This window comes from Eptesicus fuscus, chromosome 7 (genome assembly GCF_027574615.1).
Source record: "Eptesicus fuscus isolate TK198812 chromosome 7, DD_ASM_mEF_20220401, whole genome shotgun sequence".
NCBI classification, from domain to species: Eukaryota; Metazoa; Chordata; class Mammalia; order Chiroptera; family Vespertilionidae; genus Eptesicus; species Eptesicus fuscus.
Window position 1 is genome coordinate 72,033,462 of NC_072479.1, and position 18,816 is coordinate 72,052,277.

Consider the following 18,816-nt stretch of genomic DNA (forward strand, 5'->3'; position numbering starts at 1 on the left):
TTTTAGAAGCTCATACTACACCACACCTTCCTGATCCCACCAAACGCAGAACATTATCTTCTTTCCAAAGTGATTTGGCCTTGCAGTCGATGTTAATGGTTGACCTGAATCAACCCATGATTTTGTGCATTTGGGATTCTCAAAATAAATCCACTTTTCATCGCCAGTCACAATTCGATGCAAAAAAGACTTTCCTTTGTGCTGTTGAAGCAACATTTTACTGATGACTTTTCGGTTTTCCATTTGTCTTTCATTCAGTTGATGTGGCACCCATTTTCCTTCCTTTAAAATCTTTCCCATTGCTTGTAAATGATCGGAAATTGTTTGCTGAGCAACTTTTAATATTTCTGCAAGTTGTTTTGAGTTTGACACGCATCTTCATCGAATAATGCTTGTAATTGTTGGTCTTCAAATTTTTTCGGTTGACCTGGATGTTTTTTGTCTTTCACATCAAAATCATCACTTTTAAAGTGTTTAAACCAGCATTCACAACTATCTTGAGATGGAGTATGTTCACATTAGCTTCCCGAAGTATTACGATAACTTTCAGCAGCACTTTTTCTTCAAAATAAAGTAATGAATTAAAACTTCCTGCAAATGCTCTTTTTTTTGTCACAAAATTCAACATTTTTAAGCGTAAAAATATCTATGATGTTAACACTTTCACAAAATTTGACATATGAAGTTTTGAAGCTTGCTGTCAATACAACAAAATAGCATACATATCAAACTGCATATATATCAATATATGTGTAAAACTCCATCTATTGAAAAAAAATTCGCATTATTAACCGGTACACCTGGTAATAGCTAGGTTAGATCACTGTAGATATTCTTGATGATTCCACAATTAAGAAGTAGTTCTTAACCTTTTGCACTCGGATGTCGAGTGTGACTCGACACGGTTAGCATCGGTAGCAGCTCGTATATCGAATTGTATTGAATGTATCAATAATTTGAAATATAAAAAAATCCAAATAAATAAGTTTGTATGAAAAGAACTCCAGTTTTTTATTCTACTGCCGCGCTTTGTAAAATCTGGGGTATTTAAAAAATTAAATCCCAAGTAGAATAAAGGAATCGAGAAAAAAGCAAGCGAGTGCAAAGGGTTAAAAGTTAGTTGCAGCAAAGAAAATCAAATCATGTCAAATTTTTGTACTCTTACATTACAATCCTTTCTAGCACTTTGAATGAATCCTTTATCTATGCATCATTTTAAAGATACTATTTTTACTTGGGAAACATTGAATCAATGAGTTCTATATCTCTTCCAGATGTTGACAAATTTCATTAAATCATACCTAAAAAAGTCACATTTGTTAATCCCACTGTCAATTTCATCAGAAAAGTTTTAGGTATTAGAAAGCAGATAGAAATTTTCCAAAATTCTAATATTTGCTCCAGAGCTTGAATTTTATCATCAGCAATACAAACTCTTAAGTTTTTTTTCTTAATGTGCTGTGCTCACCCCACCTTTTCAGAGTAAATGTCTGCCAAAAAGTAAAGTCCCTGTAACCCTAGTTATTCAGTAAAATGCAGTCCCCCCTCCAACAATGCCTATACTTCAGCTGCAACACAAACAACTGCATAAGAATTTTCCTCAAGAAAACCATCCTACTTTTATGCAGTAAAGTTGACAGACTTCCTACCCTAATCCCTGTTGCTTCCAGTTCGTGACCATTTTGACAAAAGTTATGGAAGTTGACAGTTACCATTTTCCGAACTTCTATTTTACTCCACCATTCTTCTCTTAAGCTACTCTTACTATGCTCACCAGTATCTTCCATGTTGTTTAATCCAAATGATATTTTTTGTTGTATTAATCCTTATTTTTGTTGACTTCAAAGCAACATTTTACATAGTTGCTTATTTCTGTTTTCTTGAAACCCTCTCTTTTCTTGATTTGCATGACAGCATGAAGTTTGTATTTCTCCTACTAATCTGGCTGAGTCTTTTCAGTTTTTTGTAACTTCTTCCTTTCTTTGGATTTTAAATTTTGTTGTTCTTTCAGGGCTCAGACCTTAGACCACCTTTATGTTACACTCTCCTGATAAGTGATTATATATGACAGTTATTTCCATGGCTACCATTACCATCTATCTACTGAAAAACGAAACCATTGTTAGTAACTTTAGGTCACTGCTTTCTCCTGAGTTATTAATGTCAGGTAGATTTAGTTGTCTACTTGACTTTGTCATCTGAATATATCACAGGCACTTCAAACTCCATACCAAAGAAATAGCATTGTTTTCCATGTGGCTGTTGAATCAATACTTAGAGAGTTCACAGTTTGCTCACCTCTTATGCCATCCAGATAAAATATGTAAGGTGATCCCACCTTATACTTCTAGAATTTGCCTTTCTAAGTTACTACTACTACTCTATTTCTGCCACTCATTACATCTTACCCAGACTTCTGATGCACTCAATTAATTATTTCTCTGCTTCTAGCCTTTGTTATCTCCAATTTCCCAAAAGTTAATGTCAATTACCATTATGTCACACCAATATTAAAAAATGTCCATGTGTCTACTCTTACCTATGGAATAAAATTCAAACTTAAACTTCCAAATGCAAGCCTTCCTTCGACCCATTTCAAAGTTATTTATTTGTTAAAAACTCCTATGACATGGAAATACTGTCTATACACTCATAATAATGTAATGCATTATACCTTGCCTTATTGGTAAATAAATAATATTTTTTCTGTCCTGATGTAAGTTCTTAAAGAAAATGAAAAAATCATAGTCACCCTTGAACTTCCATCGTGGCATAGTTATCCTCTATAATAAAAGCCTAATATGCTAAGTGTCCAGTCGTCCATTCAACCAACCAAAGCATAATATGCTAATGATATGTTAAGGCTGCTCAACTGCTCGCTATGATGTGCACTGACCATCAGGGGGCAGACAGTCGACTGGTGGACCAGTCGCTATGACGTGCATTGACCTCCAGGGGGCAGATGCTCCGACTGGAAGGTTAGCTTGCTGCTGAGGTCTGGCCAATCGGGACTGAGCAAGATGGGCCGGACACACCCTGGAGCCCTCCCACAGTCCCTCCGTGGCTGGCCAAACTCCTGCATCCTTCCCTGGCCCCAATCGTGCACCAGTGGGGTCCCTCGGCCTGGCCTGAACCCTCTCGCAATCTGGGACCCCTCAGGGGATGTCAGAGAGCCGGTTTTGGCCTGATCCTGCTCAACACAGGAGCTCCCCCTGGTAGTCACTGTGCTCCCACAGGGGGTGTGCCACTCAGCCAAAGCTGGGCTCATGGTGGCAAGCACAGCGGCAGTGGTGGGAGCCTCACCTGCCTCTGTGGCAGTCAGACATCCCCCAAGGGCTCCCGGACTGCAAGAGGGCGCAGGCTGGACTGAGGGACCCCCCCACCCCTGAGTGCATGAATTTCATGCACCGGGCCTCTAGTTTATATAAGAGACATTTGTTTACAAAATTTAAATGCAAATCTCAAAAGTCAGTATTATATATGTATTTGAAGATATATATATAATATCTATGAATCATTACTGAGATTAGCTATTTCAAAACCTGCTTTAAAAATCACATATCTTGATAAATAATTAAATACATATATACACACATATATACATACTCACATGTGCACACTCACACGTATTACTTGTATGATACCCACTAAATACCAAGTGGAAATCAGTGTCCACTGATTTTTAAAAATTTTAAAAATTCTTTTAACAATTACTAATCTAAATGTAAAGCATTTCAGCATCATCATAATATTGTATAATGTGAATTTAACAAGAATATGAATGTAGTATCCTAGCATAAAAGGAAAAATAAGAAAGAAAACAATTGTTTTTGTTTTTCTGGAATAAAATATTTTACAAAAGTAGATTAGTTGTACCATTTAATGAACTGTTTTTTGAATTCCACTTACAAAAATACCCCCATTATTACAGATAAGTTTATACCAGGCAAATAAGTGATAAGTACAATTTTCATATGAGAATAAAAATTTTAAATCTAGCCTTTGAGGTGGGGGTAAACATAACAACAAATAGAACAAATACAATTTATTGGAATTAGACTACATAATAAACTTCTCAGGTGGAAATACCTTTGCAGCAGATACTAATGAGTCTTTATTTCTTTGTCTTTCTTCCTCCAAACATTTTTCCAGTATTTCCTATAAATGATAAGACAAGACACTAAATGTATTATTTGAAGTAACAGAGCACATTCTTTTCCCACTCTGAGCAAAGTTAAAGCATTACCTTCTGTTCTTGAGATTGCTGTACCAAAGCTTCCTTTATTTTTTCTTTTAACAGATCCTTCTCTGTATCTAGCATTTCAAGGAGCCTCTGATGCTACAAGGAAAGATAAATGGATTATGATTACATTCTGAGATCTATAATCGCTGAACAAGGAGGAAAGCTGGTGGAATTCATTTGCCCAAAATATTGTATTTAACTACGGATTCAAAAGCTGAATCTAGGAAAACAGTCAATATTATGTGATAGCTAATGTTAAAGCACACAGAGTTCATGTATTTACTTTTATTCCAATGTACTAGTGAAAAAACACACAGAACCATCAGCCAGTTATAACAAACTAAGCACTTAGATTTTGAATGGAGTTTTCTTATGGGGAAATACAACAAAATAAAACATATTCGTATTCTCATGGATTTCTCTTTCATTTACAAAGGGCAAATAATATATTTTATCAGATTTATAATGCTATTTATATAGAAGCTTCCTTTAAATAGAAATTAATTCTGATACACAATATTTAAAACCAGATTTATGTCTTTCAAAATAGTTCTGATTTAACACTGGTAACCTCTAATCTATTTTGTCTCTATGAATTTGACTATTCTAGATATTTCATATACATAAAATCAAACAGTAGTTGTCCTTTGTAACTGGCTTATTTCACTTAGTGTACAGTTTTCAAGATTCATCCCAATTGTAGTATGTATCTAAAGATCATTCCTTTTCATGATTGAATAACATTCCATTATATGTATATACCACATTTATCTGTTCATCTGCTGATGGACACTTGGTTTGTTTCCACCTTTTGGCTATTGTGAATAATACCACTATGAACATTCACATACAAATATCTATTTGAATCCCTGTTTTCAATTCTGTAGGTATAAATCTAGGAATAGGACTGCTGGGTCATATACTAGTAATAACTCTGTTTAACCTTTTGAGAAACCATCAAACTGTTTTCTATAGCTGCTGTACCATTTTACATTAACATGAACAATGTGAAAGAGTTCCAAATCTCTCCATATCCTCTACAATATTTGTTACTTTTTTGCTTTTTAAAAAATTGTCATTTTAGTAGTTGTGAAACTGTATTTCATTATGGTTTTATTTCCCTAATGATTAAGCAAGTTGAACATCTTTATAAATGCTAACTTCTATTTCCGACACTAACTCTACTACTCACTCCATTAGACTATTATTATTATCTTCACAAAAAGAGAAATGATTAGAGCTCTTTTTGCCGCCTTAATAAGGGACTATAGTAGAAGGTGCACTGGATTTGAGGTTTGTTCACTGACTGAGATTCGGCCAGAAGTAGGGATGCCTTTCTTCTCTGGGCTAGAGATTATTTTAGTTATTTTACCACAATAAACTAGAAATTATTAAGTATTAAGAGAGAGCTTAGCCCCCAAAATTTCAGCCTCCCTTCATTCTATTTAAAATTAATTATAGAGCACATCTAGAGATTGGCTATATTAGTTCTCCCTTCTGTGTCAATATAGAATTCTTTAATGGTCCAAAAGGTTCAGCAACTGGAAATGGTTCACGTGATTTGTGAAGGTATGAGGGATGGATGGTGAATACATTTTTTGTACCTTATTAACTGATCATTCCAAGGTAGGGATGCTTTTGTTACATAGAAGCTAAAATTGAAGCAGTGGCAACATCCAATCATAAGACTCTCTTTCAAATATTTATAATTTTTAAACAAAAAGAGACTTTCAACAAAATTTGCAGGACACAGACTTATAGCATTTTAAAAATTATTATAAAAATTAACTGAAATCTATACAAGTACATCTCATCCAAAAACAGTGAGAAGTTTGCTACATTTTACTTATCCAAAATATTCTATTGATTGCTTCTTAAAATTATATTGTAATTTTAGTAATTTTTTTAGCTAATGAACAAATGCAAACTATAAAGTTCTATTAATCTTAAAGAATACTTAATGCAAGAGTGTCAAGGACAGTCCTTTGAAATTTAGCCTAAAACAAAAGGCACTCAGAAATAGGTTATTCCTTTTTCCCCCTTTTCAAGAAATTCTTCCAAGTGAAAAATGTTTGATGCAAACTCAAATATAAATATAGAGGTTCTGTGGTTTTTACTGATTCCTGTAAAAAAAAAATTATATATATGAAAGCTCTTTTTTTCCTGGAATGTGAGTCACAAGAGATATTGTAAACAGACTTAATCACAATCACATATGCACAGCTTTTTGTCTATTAGATTTTAGACTAAGCAGTCATGGAAGCTCATGCTTAGTTATAGAGTTATCCATGTATCACAGGCCCACAAACTTCACTTTACTTTGTATGTGGTGTGTGTGTGTGTGTGTGTGTGTGTGTGTGTAGTACATAGTCTGTAATGCAAACTCAAGAAGCATCTTCTCATACCTTCTATAAATCACAAACATTGAACAAGATCAAGCGATCTGGCAGGATAGTCTTAAAGCACATGCTCATGCATGCCTCCATTTAATATGATTTGAAAGGGGCTACATAAACTTAATAAACATCCTAATATAAAGTAAGTCACAGACATTTCACCCATTCATGGGCCAACGTACTGAATATTATTTGGAAAGAAAACCTAAAAAAGATAAACTATGAGATTAACTGTACTTGAAGCATTTACCACAAGCCCAATAATATCAATAAACTTTTTAAAGTGAATAAAATAAAACTATAATATAAGCTACACTAGATTTACCTCACCCAAATAGATATATTTATAATAGGCAAGAGAAAATGTAAGCAAATAAGTTAGTCACCCTTTTCAAATAGGCATTTGACTTAAGGGAATTATATAAAGGAATGAAACAAAAATTGGGAGAAACATCAGCTTTATTGAAAAGGCAGGGCTAGTTTATACTTCTATAATGAGATTTCCGTATTTGTATAGTGTATATTTTAGTAAATGCCAAAGATATGTCACAATCCTGAACTTATGCAGAAGAGTATTTTTGCTTCAATCATTTTCAAGGGAAATAGCTTTTAAAAATGCAACTCAATTCTGCTATTCCGTTTGCCTAAGCACAATGCAGTAAATGTATTTCAACATAACAGTAGCCTTCAAATGGTATTTGAAAGGGTATTTGAAATAAATGACCCATGTATATAAGATAATCCCTTTAACAAGAAGGAAAAAAGAGACAGATTTATGCACTTCACGAAAAATGTAACTTTTCAGGAAACAATTTTTTAAATAATATTTTTTTATTGATTTCAGAGAGAAAGGGAGACAGAGAGATAGAAACATCAATGATGAGAGAGAACCATTGAACACACACTAGGAATTGAGCCCGCAACGTGGGCATGCACCCTACCAGGCATCGAAATGTGACCTTCTTGTTCATAGGTTGATGTTCAACCACTGAGCCACGCCGGCCAGGCAATATTTTGATGCTATGCTTAACTGTTATAAAAATGTTCCTGGTCCCTGCTTTCTATTCCTAAGAATTTGTAATCAGAAAACACTATGTAGATAGCCCTCTATTTTTCATGCTGTAGATCTCATAACCTTCACTTTCAAACTTTACACAATAATATCCCTATACCATTTAGAATAAAACTTTTTTCTAAAATCAGTTGACAAAAAAATATTCTAACTTATTGCAGGGTGAGGATCTGGTGGATAAGAAATAAGTTTTAGGAGCAAAACTTTTACTGTTTGTATTGTTTCTTATATTAGAAATACAGTTTTGTCCATACATATGTATGAAAAAGAAAAAGTGCTGATGCAAGTGATAGGAGATATGGGTGTGATAAAATGAATGCAATTATAAGATATAAATGATTAAACTTGTGGAAAGGAATGGATTATCACAATAATTGGATACTCACTGAACCAAGGACAGTCTATCTAAGGCCTATAACACTGAAGTAACTTAACTGAAGGGTCTAACAACAAAGGTAAGGTATAATTACTGATGTCATAATTTTAGCTGCTTAGGAAATGAAAACACAAATTATGTATGTTTAATCAAGTACAAAGGTAGGGGGCTGCATATAATATAAAAGAATAAAACAGCATTATGAAGATGTATACAGCAACATTCCTTATAAAAATGCAAAACCCAAAACATTTTAAATGTCCAACAAGGGAGTACAGTACAATAAACTATGCTGTGTCAACTAAAACAAGTATCATGTTGTCATTAAAATAAATATAAAAATATGCATCAATATCAAATTATGTTTATAAAATAAAATTACTTGAAGACATGAAATTATTTAAAGCCATCATCATTATTGTAACTATATATACTACTGCAAGTATACATACATCCTATCTAATAAAAGAGTAATATGCAAATTGATCGTACCTCCACTACACCCACTAGCCAATCAGGAGTGAGTATGCAAATTAACCCAACCAAGATGGCTGTGGCCACGAAGCAACCAAGAGGCTTGGATTTCCCTGGCAATGGAGGAAGCCAAGCTCCCGCAGCCCTGGCCTCCACTCAAGGCTACAAAGTTTCAATTATAGAAGATAAATAAATCCCAACAAAAATGGCAGCAGCCACGGAGCTGGAGAGAGCAGGAGGCTTGAGTTGCCCCAGGCGATGGAGGAAGCCAAGCTCCCACAGCCCTGGCCTCCACTCAAGGATACAAAGTTTCAATTATAGAAGATAAATAAATCCCAGATACCAGGGCCTCCGCATGGGTCGCCAGGGGCATCGCTGGCCTGCAAACCACCACAGGCCCCTTGCCCAGGCCACCCTATGCCCCAAGGGAACCCCACCCTGATCCGAGACACCCTTCAGGGCAAACCAGATGGCCCCCACCCGTGCACCAGGCCTCTATCCGATCTAATAAAAGACTAATATGCAAATTGACCATCACTCCAACACACAAGATGGTTGCCCCCATGTGGACACAATATGGCCACCACAAGATGGCCAGCAGGGAAGGGCAGTTGGAAGAGACCAGACCTGCAAGGGAGGGCAGTTGGGGGCGATCAAGCCTGCAGGGGAGGGCAGTTGGGGGGGACCCAGGCCTGCAGGGGAGAGCAGTTGGGGGGTACCAGGCCTTCAGAGGAGGGCAGTTAGGGGTTACCAGGCCTCCAGGGGAGGGCAGTTGGGGGTGACCAGGCCTGCAGGGGAGGGCAGTTAGGGGCAATCAGGCTGGCAGGGGAGCAGTTAGGCATCAATCAGGCTGGCAGAGGAGTGGTTAGGGGGTGATCAGGCTGGCAGGCAGAAGCGGTTAGGGGCAATCAGGAAGGCAGGCAGGCGAGCAGTTGGGAGCCAGCAGTCCTGGATTGTGAGAGGGATCCCAGATTGGAGAGGGTGCAGGCTGGACTGAAGGACACCCCCTGCCCATGCACGAATTTTGTGCACCGGGCCTCTAGTTAATTATAAGCTCACTAAAACATTTCTATGTTTATATTTTCATAAAACAAAGGGGGATAAATAAAAATGAATTTTATACTTTTCTGGTTACATGATATAAAGTATATCATGGAAAACCCAGCATAAAAATGTTGGATGAAAAAACAAAACAGCTCCCTAAATATTGTTGAGCTGGCAAAAAAGTTAAGTAAATAGACAAAAATGATGAAAAGCACACATTCCTAGAGGTAAGCAAGCTTTGCATCCAGTAACTGTTCTTAAGAGATCTGAAGAATGCTGAAATATTGGACTTTTGATTTTAATGGACCTTGCTTGCAAAAAGAAATCAAACCCTAGGGGCTGAAAAATGAAGTTAGGAGACTCTTGCATAAAACTAAAATGACTGAAAGGCAACACCCTAAGTGGGTGAACTAGAAAAATACAGCAAAGAGAATCTAAAAGGGAATTTGTTAAACTCGGTTTTTGTTTTGAGTTTGGAGGGAATACACTAGAACAACTCATACAGTGTATTTGCAAAAAGTACATTTAACAAATTTGTAAAGTGTCAAAAGTATGAGTAAGAGAAAAGACATTATAAAAATAAACATGTATATTTGTAAAATAAAATGTGGTAATAAAATGTATATTAATTGAAAATTGAGGCTCCATGTTTGACTTAAACTTCAATTTAGACAAAATAAAAACTATTAACAGAAAGACAGATCTGAAGTGATTATACAAAATGCCGAACAGAGACAAAGAATTTAAGAATATGCTACAGAAGAATGAGAGTTCATCAAGAAGATTTGACATATTAAATTAAGAGTTCTGGAGGAAAATAACAGAGAGAATGAGGAAGAGGTAATTTTCCAAAATGAAGAAACACATATATACTCAGATTTAAAACTCAACACATAATAAAGAATTAAAAACCACACCAAATAATATTATGGTGACATAGCATAACTCAAAGCCAAAAGAGATTGTCATCAATCATAGAGAAAAGATTGATACCTATAAAAATGGTAATTAGTATTAACCCAGAATTATATATATATATATGTGTGTGTGTGTGTGTGTGTGTGTGTGTGTGTGTGTGTGTATGACTACATGAGGAATAAATCTATTATAGTATAAACAAAAATCAAGAGTTTACCTACAACACACCTTCACTAAAAAACTATTTGGTGCCATCCAATAGCACTTTCAATTTTACCTCATTAGATATAGAAAAAGCACTTGACAAAATTCAACACCGTTTCATGATTAAAAACTCAACAACCTGGCTAGAAAAGGTATGTATCTCAACATAATAATGGCCATATATGACAAGCCGACTGCTAACATCATATCCAAAGGTGAAATGTTGAAAACTTTTCCTCTAAGATCATGAACAAGACAAAGGTACCAAAGCTCTCCATTTGTATTTAAAATAGTACTAGAAGATCTAGCCAGAGCAATTAGGCAAGAGCAAGAAACAAACGTCACTCAAACTGGAAATGAAGAAGAATAATTATTAGTGTTTGCAATAAACTTAAACATAGAAAATTCCAGACTCCATTCAAAAACTGTTAGAACTAATAAACTTAAACATAGAAAATTCCAGACTCCATTCAAAAACTGTTAGAACTAATCAATGAATTCAATAAACTTTCAGAATATAAAACAAACGTACAAGAATTAGTTGTGCTTCTAAACACTCACAAGGAACTAAAGAGAAATAAAGAAAATTATCCCAATTACAGCGGCATCAAAAACATAAAATATTTAAGAATAAATTTAAACAAGAAGATGAAAGAAATGTATACTGAAAACTATAAGGCATGATGAAAGAAATGAAAGACAGAAATAAATGAAAAGATATCCTGTGATCGTGGGTTGAATTAATATTATTAAAATGTTCATAGTACCTAAAACCACCAAAAGATTCAATGTAATCCCTATAAAAGTTTCAATAACATTTTTCATAAAAATAGAAGAAATAATAAAAAAAACTCATATGAAACCACAGAAGACCCTGAACAGTCAAAACAATACTAAGAAAAAAAGAACAAAAGTGGAGGTATCACACTTTATAATTTCAACAAGAGTAGGGTACTGGTATATAAATGGGTACACAGGCCCATGGAAGGAAGTTAAGAGCCCCAAAATAAATCCATTCAACTAATAAGCATATATAAATATGTTCAACATCATATGTCATTAGAAAATCTCAAATTAAAACAAGATACCAATAACACCTATTAGAATGATAAAAATAAAAAACAGATACCAAATGCTAGTGAGGATGTGGAGAAATAGGGTCTCTCATTCATTGATGGTGGAAATGAAATGCAAATTAATACAGTCACTTTGCAAAACAGTTTGGCAGGGTTTTTCTCTTTTCTTTTTTTTTTAAATAAAATTACATATACTCTTAACCATTTCATCTAACAAAATAGTTCTTGGTATTTACACAAAAATCTATGTCCACACAAAAACTGGCACACAGATATTTATAGCAGCTTTATTCATAATTGCCAAAACATGGAAACAAACAAGGTGTTTACAGTAAGTGAATGTATAAATAAACTGTAGTATATTCAGACAATAAACTATATGCTAAAAGGAAATGCATTATCAAACCATGAAAAGACATGGAGGAAATCTAAATGCATTTAGCTAAGTAGAAAAAGTCAATCTGAAAAGGCTACATACTATATGATTCCAACCATATGATATTCTGGAAAAGGTAAAACTGTGGAGACAATAAAATGATTAGTGTTTGCTAGGGCTAGGGTGGAAGAAGCTATGAATAGGTGGAACACAGGATTTTTAGGACGGTGAAAACATGCTGAATGACACTACAGTGGTGAATATACACCATTATACATTTGTCTAAACCCACAGAATGAACAACATCAAGAGTAAAACCTAATGTAAATTATAGACTTTTGATGATAATGATGTTACAATATAGGTACTTCTGTGGTGTGGGGATGTTGATGGTGAGAGAAGTTTGCATGTGTGTGGTGGGGGCTATATGGAGACTGTACTTTCTGCTTAATTTTGCTGTGAATCTAAAGTTGCTCCAAATAATAAAGTTTAAGATTAAAAAAGAAGGTCATCAGGCCAAATTAATGATAAAAATTCAGTTATACGTTGTTTATAGTAGTTATATCTGAACCCAGAAATACTGATAATTAATCAAGGGTTAAAAGCTTTAGGCAAATTCTAACCAAGATAAAATTTAGTGATATTAATATCAACAACAGACTTTAGGCAAAGGCATTCTTAGAATTAAGACATCACAGAAAAATGATACCAGGAAGATAAAACAAACATAAATTTGTATGCACTTAATAACATAGCCTCATAATACATGAAGCAAAAATGGACAGAACTACAAAGGAAAACTGACAAGTTCCTTTATCAGAGTACCGAAAAATCAGTACAGTAAATTAAAATTTGAACATAACTCACAGGTTTTATTAATGGATATATATGTAATACTACACCAATAGTGGAATACACAATGCTTACAAGCATGTATATGGATTAAAAAGGGGCCACATACTAAATCTGACAAACTAAGGGCAGGCTGCATGGTGGGTTTACAAACTCAGAGACCAAAAGTAACCATATAGGATGGTCTAAACATAAAAATTTCTGACTAAAAGCAGGTCATGGTGGGTAGTCACATCCTAGGCCTGTGGCTTCCTTGATAAAGGTTAATCTTTACCTTAAGTGAGTTTGTCTATTGTCTTTTTGCATCTAAGATAACAAACCTTTGGAATGTCAATCTGCTTTTCCAGATCCCTCAGGGCAGAACAGGCCCAGAGCAGGAGACCACAGAACACCCTCCTGGTCACACTGTTTTCCACATACCATCTCTATGTGCCTGACAGGTTAATTATTAACATCCTGCACCCACCAATGTAAAGTAAGTACCTATGTGTCTCTCCATTTTACTTTTTATCCAGCCCCAGAGATTTCCATGCTTTGCTCTCTCCTGTCCCATTAATCTATCACCAATAGATTTCATATAATCTTCCTAACATCTCCTCCTTCATTCTAATGTATAAAATAAGCTGCAAAATTGCCATTCTCCAGAGCATTTTCTAAATCTGTTGAGAATTTACTACCCAAATACTGTCATTAGTTTGGCTCAAATTCTATATAATAAAAGACTAATATGCAAACCAACCAAACAGCAGAATGACCAGTTGTTATGGCACGCACTGACCACCAGGGGGCAGATGCTCAATGCAGGAGCTGTCCTCTGGTGGTCAGTGTGCTCCCACAGGGGGAGCGCCACTCAACAAGAAGCTGGGCTCATGGCTGGCTAGCGCAGCAGTGGTGATGGGAGCCTCTCCCACCTCTGCAGCAGCGCTAAGGATGTCTGACTGATAGGGAGCGGGCCTAAGCCATCAGTCAGACATCCCCTGAAATCTCTTGGACTGCAAGAAGGTACAGCTGAGGGACACCCCTCCAAGTGCACGAATTTTGTTCACTGGGCCTCTAGTAAACTTATAAAAATTCTCTATAGGTTTGGACATTTCTTTCATCAACATATGGAACATTTATGAAATTTTGCAAATTAGTGGGTCATTTTTATAATGAAAGATTCAGTGAAGTTTAAATATTATTCTCTGACCACAATGTAATAATTAGGAATCAATATTTAACAGAGACTGAAAAATGTCATATTTAGAATCTTAAACATCCTAAAGATAATTTTACACTGAGTTAGACACACATTTGTCACAGTCAACTACAGGACTGAGCAACTGAAAGGAGTTTTTAGGAGTAAAATAGGCAGGTTTAGGGAGTTCTGGAAATAAAGGGGTCCATGGGGAAAGGCTGCAAAGCTGGGGGGCTGGGAGCTGCCAAGAGTCATACATTCAGAGAATAAGGGGGCTGGGAGCTGACCAAAGGCATACATTCACAGAATAAAGGGAGAGAAAGACACTCATTCACAGAATAAAGGAAGAAGAAGACAGAAGATAAGGGGAAAGCCACAGAGAGTAGAAAAACAAAGGGAGAAAGAGAAAAACAGATTTTCACAGGGAATATAGAAAAACAAAGGGAGAAAGAGAAAAACAGATTTTCACAGGGAATAGAGAATTCTACCACAAAAGGGAGAGAAAAGGTGGGGGACCCCACGTGGGGTCTGAGCTCTAAAGCTACTATAGTGACCAATCAGAGGGGATTATCAGGACACAAAGAACTGCAGCCTTTATAAACGTTAGGAAAGAGGGACTTAGTGGGTTACCCCTTGGAACCCCCTCTCCTACATGGGAGTCTGTGCTTGTTTCCCAATAAAGTTCCACTTTTTCCTATACCACCTTTTGTCCGTGGCTTCATTCTTCAAATCCACCTGAACAAGGACCTGGGAAATCACCTTTGCATCCTGCCCAGAAGAAAACCACACATTTCAGTTTAATTTCCGTGTTTCACGACTACAGGACATCCCTGGCATGGGCAGAGCATTTCTCTCTTCACAGAGAAAAAAGTAGAGTATGACATAAGTTAGACCACAACACAAAAGTATGTACTTCATTACAGAGGAATGGAATAACTATCCTAGAATGGAGTTTATTATCCCTTAACTAGTAATCTTTAATGATATTTCATGTAGAAAAATTTAATTAAATCTATGTACAACTTTTTAAAGTTTCTTTCCAATATATACACAATTTCTTTATAGGAAATAGTGAAATGTCTATTTTTTCTAAATAATGTTTTATATAAATGTATATAATGTTAAAAATCAGACTTCTAAGCTCAGAGCTTCTTTAGAGAAGTAAAAATACCTACTTTTACAAATTATACAAGAATGTGCAGAGAATGATATGGACAAAGTAGAATGTATCCTAGATATTTAGAGTACTGCTTTTATTAATTGCATTAAGCATGTCAAAACACTAACTTTTACTATTTCCTCCCTTTGTTTTATTTCCACCATCTCCTTTTTTCTGTTTTAAAACATCAGTTTGTCCTTTTGTTATGCTCTGGCCTTAATAAAAATCGCAAAACAAAGCTGAGTATTTAACATTATGTTTTCTTTAATCACATTATTTTCCCTAATAAAAATAAGTACCGTAATTTAAGATTTAAAAAAAATACATGCCTATAAATTATTAAACAATTAACTTTTGTAATAGTCTTTCCTAAATTAACTTACTAAGACACCTATTTAAATCCAGTACTCTTAAGTTTCTGGCAAAATATACCATATATGATGAAATCCTATCTAATAAAGAGGGAATATGCTAGTTGACCCTCACACTGTCACAAAGATGACGGCACCCACAGCCAATAAGGAGGGAATATGCTAATTCACTGCCCTGCCATCAAAGATGGCGGCGCCCACAGCCAATAAGGTGGGAATATTCTAATTTACTGCCACGCCCTCAAGGATGGTAGTGCCCACAGCCACAAGATGGCAGCGCCCAGTCCCCTCAGCCCCGCCAGTGCGGCAGGCGCACAGCAAGGCCGGGCCCTCCCTCAGGGGGGCCTGGCTGCTCCACATGCCTGCCTCCAGAGCCCCCAGTTCCCTCAGCCCCCCAGCCTCCCAGGGCCACCCGAGGCTCAGGTAACCAAAATATACCATATACGATGAAATCCTATCTAATAAAGAGGGAATATGCTAATTGACCTTCATGCCATCACAAAGATGATGGCACCAATAAGTAGGGAATATGCTAATTGACCTTCATGCATCACAAAGATGATGGCGCCCACAGCCAATAAGTAGGGAATATGCTAATTGACTGCCCCACACTCAAAGATGGCGGCACCCACAGCCAATAAGGAGGGCATATGCTAATTGACTTTCTCGCCCTCAAAGATGGTGCCACTGCCAGCAGTGGCAGCAGCAGAGGTGTGATGGAGGCGCCGCCTGTCCCTGATTGTCGGGTCACCTCCCACCCCTGAGGGCTCCCAGACTGTGCAAGAGGGCAGACTGGGCTGAGGGACACCCACCTCCAAAGCATGAATTTTCATGCACCGGGCCTCTAGTTATCCAATATCACAAAAGTAAAACAAAACAAAATTTTCACTCAACATTTCTATATGATATATCTTAAAAATACATGTACAGATTGACTACAAAAAGACATTAGGAATTTGGGGGAAATGATGAAATGATTTTTAAATCCTGATTTTGGTGGTAGCTGCAAAACTAAGTGTCAAAATTCAAAAAGTGGTACACTTAAAATGGGTGGTTTTTACTGTATATGATGTATGCTTCAATAAACTTAAAAAAAATACACATACACTGTTAGTAAGTTATTTTTGAACTTAGACTCAATTTAAGTTTATGATCTTATAGATATTAGTGTTCAAGAGAAGTCCTACCAGTTACAATTGCACAAAGATATCCTTTTAAAAAAAGAGTATTGGATTAATATCTGACTCTGATAACAGCAAGCAACTGTCTTTCTCTGAACTATGGTGAAAGAAAAAAAAAGCAGTGGTCACCTAAAAACTGTACACAAATATTATTGGGAAACTAATTAAATAACTCTCCTAAGTGCAACCTGACCAATGCTTTAACAAGGTTACAGTTTGAACCACACTAATCATCTGGTTTGCAAGATTTCCTGCTGGACATCAACACTAACCACTCGTTAGACCCAAAACCACCTTGGGAAATAGCTGTGGCTAAGATTTACACAGACCAGTAATGGACTAAATTACTGGTTCAGTTGAAAAACAGGTCATAAGCATATATAACATGACAGAAATTGAAAAGTCAATAAAAAGAATTATATATCAGACTCCCAGCCCCACTCCTCAAAATTTAGCTGAGAGTTTTAAGACTGAAGTTGTAGGAAGACTTAAATCTAACAATTTCCTCATATAAACCTTATAATTATCATGAAATACAGATTTGGTGAATAACATCTTGGAAAAGATGATCACATTTTTAATATCTTTTAGATAGGAAATAGAGTAATCCCATCAAACACCTTTAACATATTTTCTTCAACGATTATACATTAATCTAGAAGAGAAAAATGTAAAAAGAAAAAAAAAGCCTCTTTTTCCTATGCAAGATTAACATATTCCTTAGCTAATAAAGATAATTTCTTTAAGCAGAATATATTATTTTCTACAGTCACATAAAATACATATTTTAAAATACAACACATTCCATTTTCCCCCCAAATAAATATATTTCTACGAAGTATATGAGGGTAACATAGTAAACATAGGTAAATGATGAGTGAGCATATTATGTAATTCAAAATATAATATTAAGTACTAACATCAATAAAAGACAGGATGATTAACAAAAAGAGAATAGAATATTCATAAGGGTTTAGTCCTGGTCCTGATCAATTTGTTTATAAAAGGGACCAATAGTTTTCAAATTCTGTTCTGCAGAGAACTAGACATCCCCATCCCCACTTCAACTAGAGTCACTATACACTGAGTGGCCAGATTATTATGATCTCTGAACACATAATAACCTGGCCACTCAGTGTACAGTGTATATCTTACCTTATAATAGACACATATGCAAATTGACCGCACCTTCGCTACGCCCAAACCATGCCCACCAACCACGCCCACCAGGAAACCGTTGCAGGGGCGTTGGGGTGTGGCGGAGCCCAAGGCCGGGAAAGCCTCGGGCGGAGGCTTTCCCGGCCTTGGGCACCAGCGGGGAGCCTGCACGGATCGCAGGAAACCACTGGGGGTCGGCTCCTGCGATCCTTAGCAGGGATGTTGGGTGCGGCCGAGCCCAAGGCCACCGCCCGGGGCCAAGCCCCGACCCTGAAAGAAGGCAGAAGGAGGTGGCCACAGCCAAGGCCTGGGTCTCCGGTGCCGGCAGAAAACTGGTGCAGGCAGCCAGGTGAATGAAGGTCTATTGCACGAATCTTCGTGCAAACGGGCTACTAGTCCTATATAATAAAAGGCTAATATGCAAATTGTCCCCTCGACCGGGAGTTCAACCAGCAGGCAGGCCGGCCAACCACCCATGTCCCCTCCCCTTGGCCAGGCTGGCCGGACCCCACCCACACACGAATTCATGTACCAGGCCTCTAATATATATATGTGTTTATGTATGTGTGTGTGTGTGTGTGTGTGTACACACACACACACATACACACACTGAATGGCCAGATTATTATGCGTTCAGAGATCATAATAATCTGGCCACTCAGTATATGTCTTTATTGGTCTTATTTGTAAGGAAAGTTTTCATTACAAATGAAAACTTTTAATCTAAGGAAAGTTTTGA

General features: G+C 36.4%; 1 protein-coding gene across 3 annotated transcripts in view; it reads right to left on the reverse strand.

The window, feature by feature from the left end:
- CCDC91 (coiled-coil domain containing 91) overlaps positions 1 to 18,816 on the reverse strand; it is a 231,312-nt gene that overhangs the window by 76,177 nt on the left and 136,319 nt on the right. For all 3 annotated transcript variants that reach the window (XM_028144109.2, XM_028144112.2, XM_054719185.1), the window contains 2 exons: positions 4,247 to 4,339; positions 4,090 to 4,158 (listed from right to left, as the gene is read on the reverse strand). In XM_028144109.2, the coding sequence (XP_027999910.1) occupies positions 4,090 to 4,158; positions 4,247 to 4,339 (162 nt within the window). The remainder of the gene's footprint in view (positions 1 to 4,089; positions 4,159 to 4,246; positions 4,340 to 18,816) is intronic.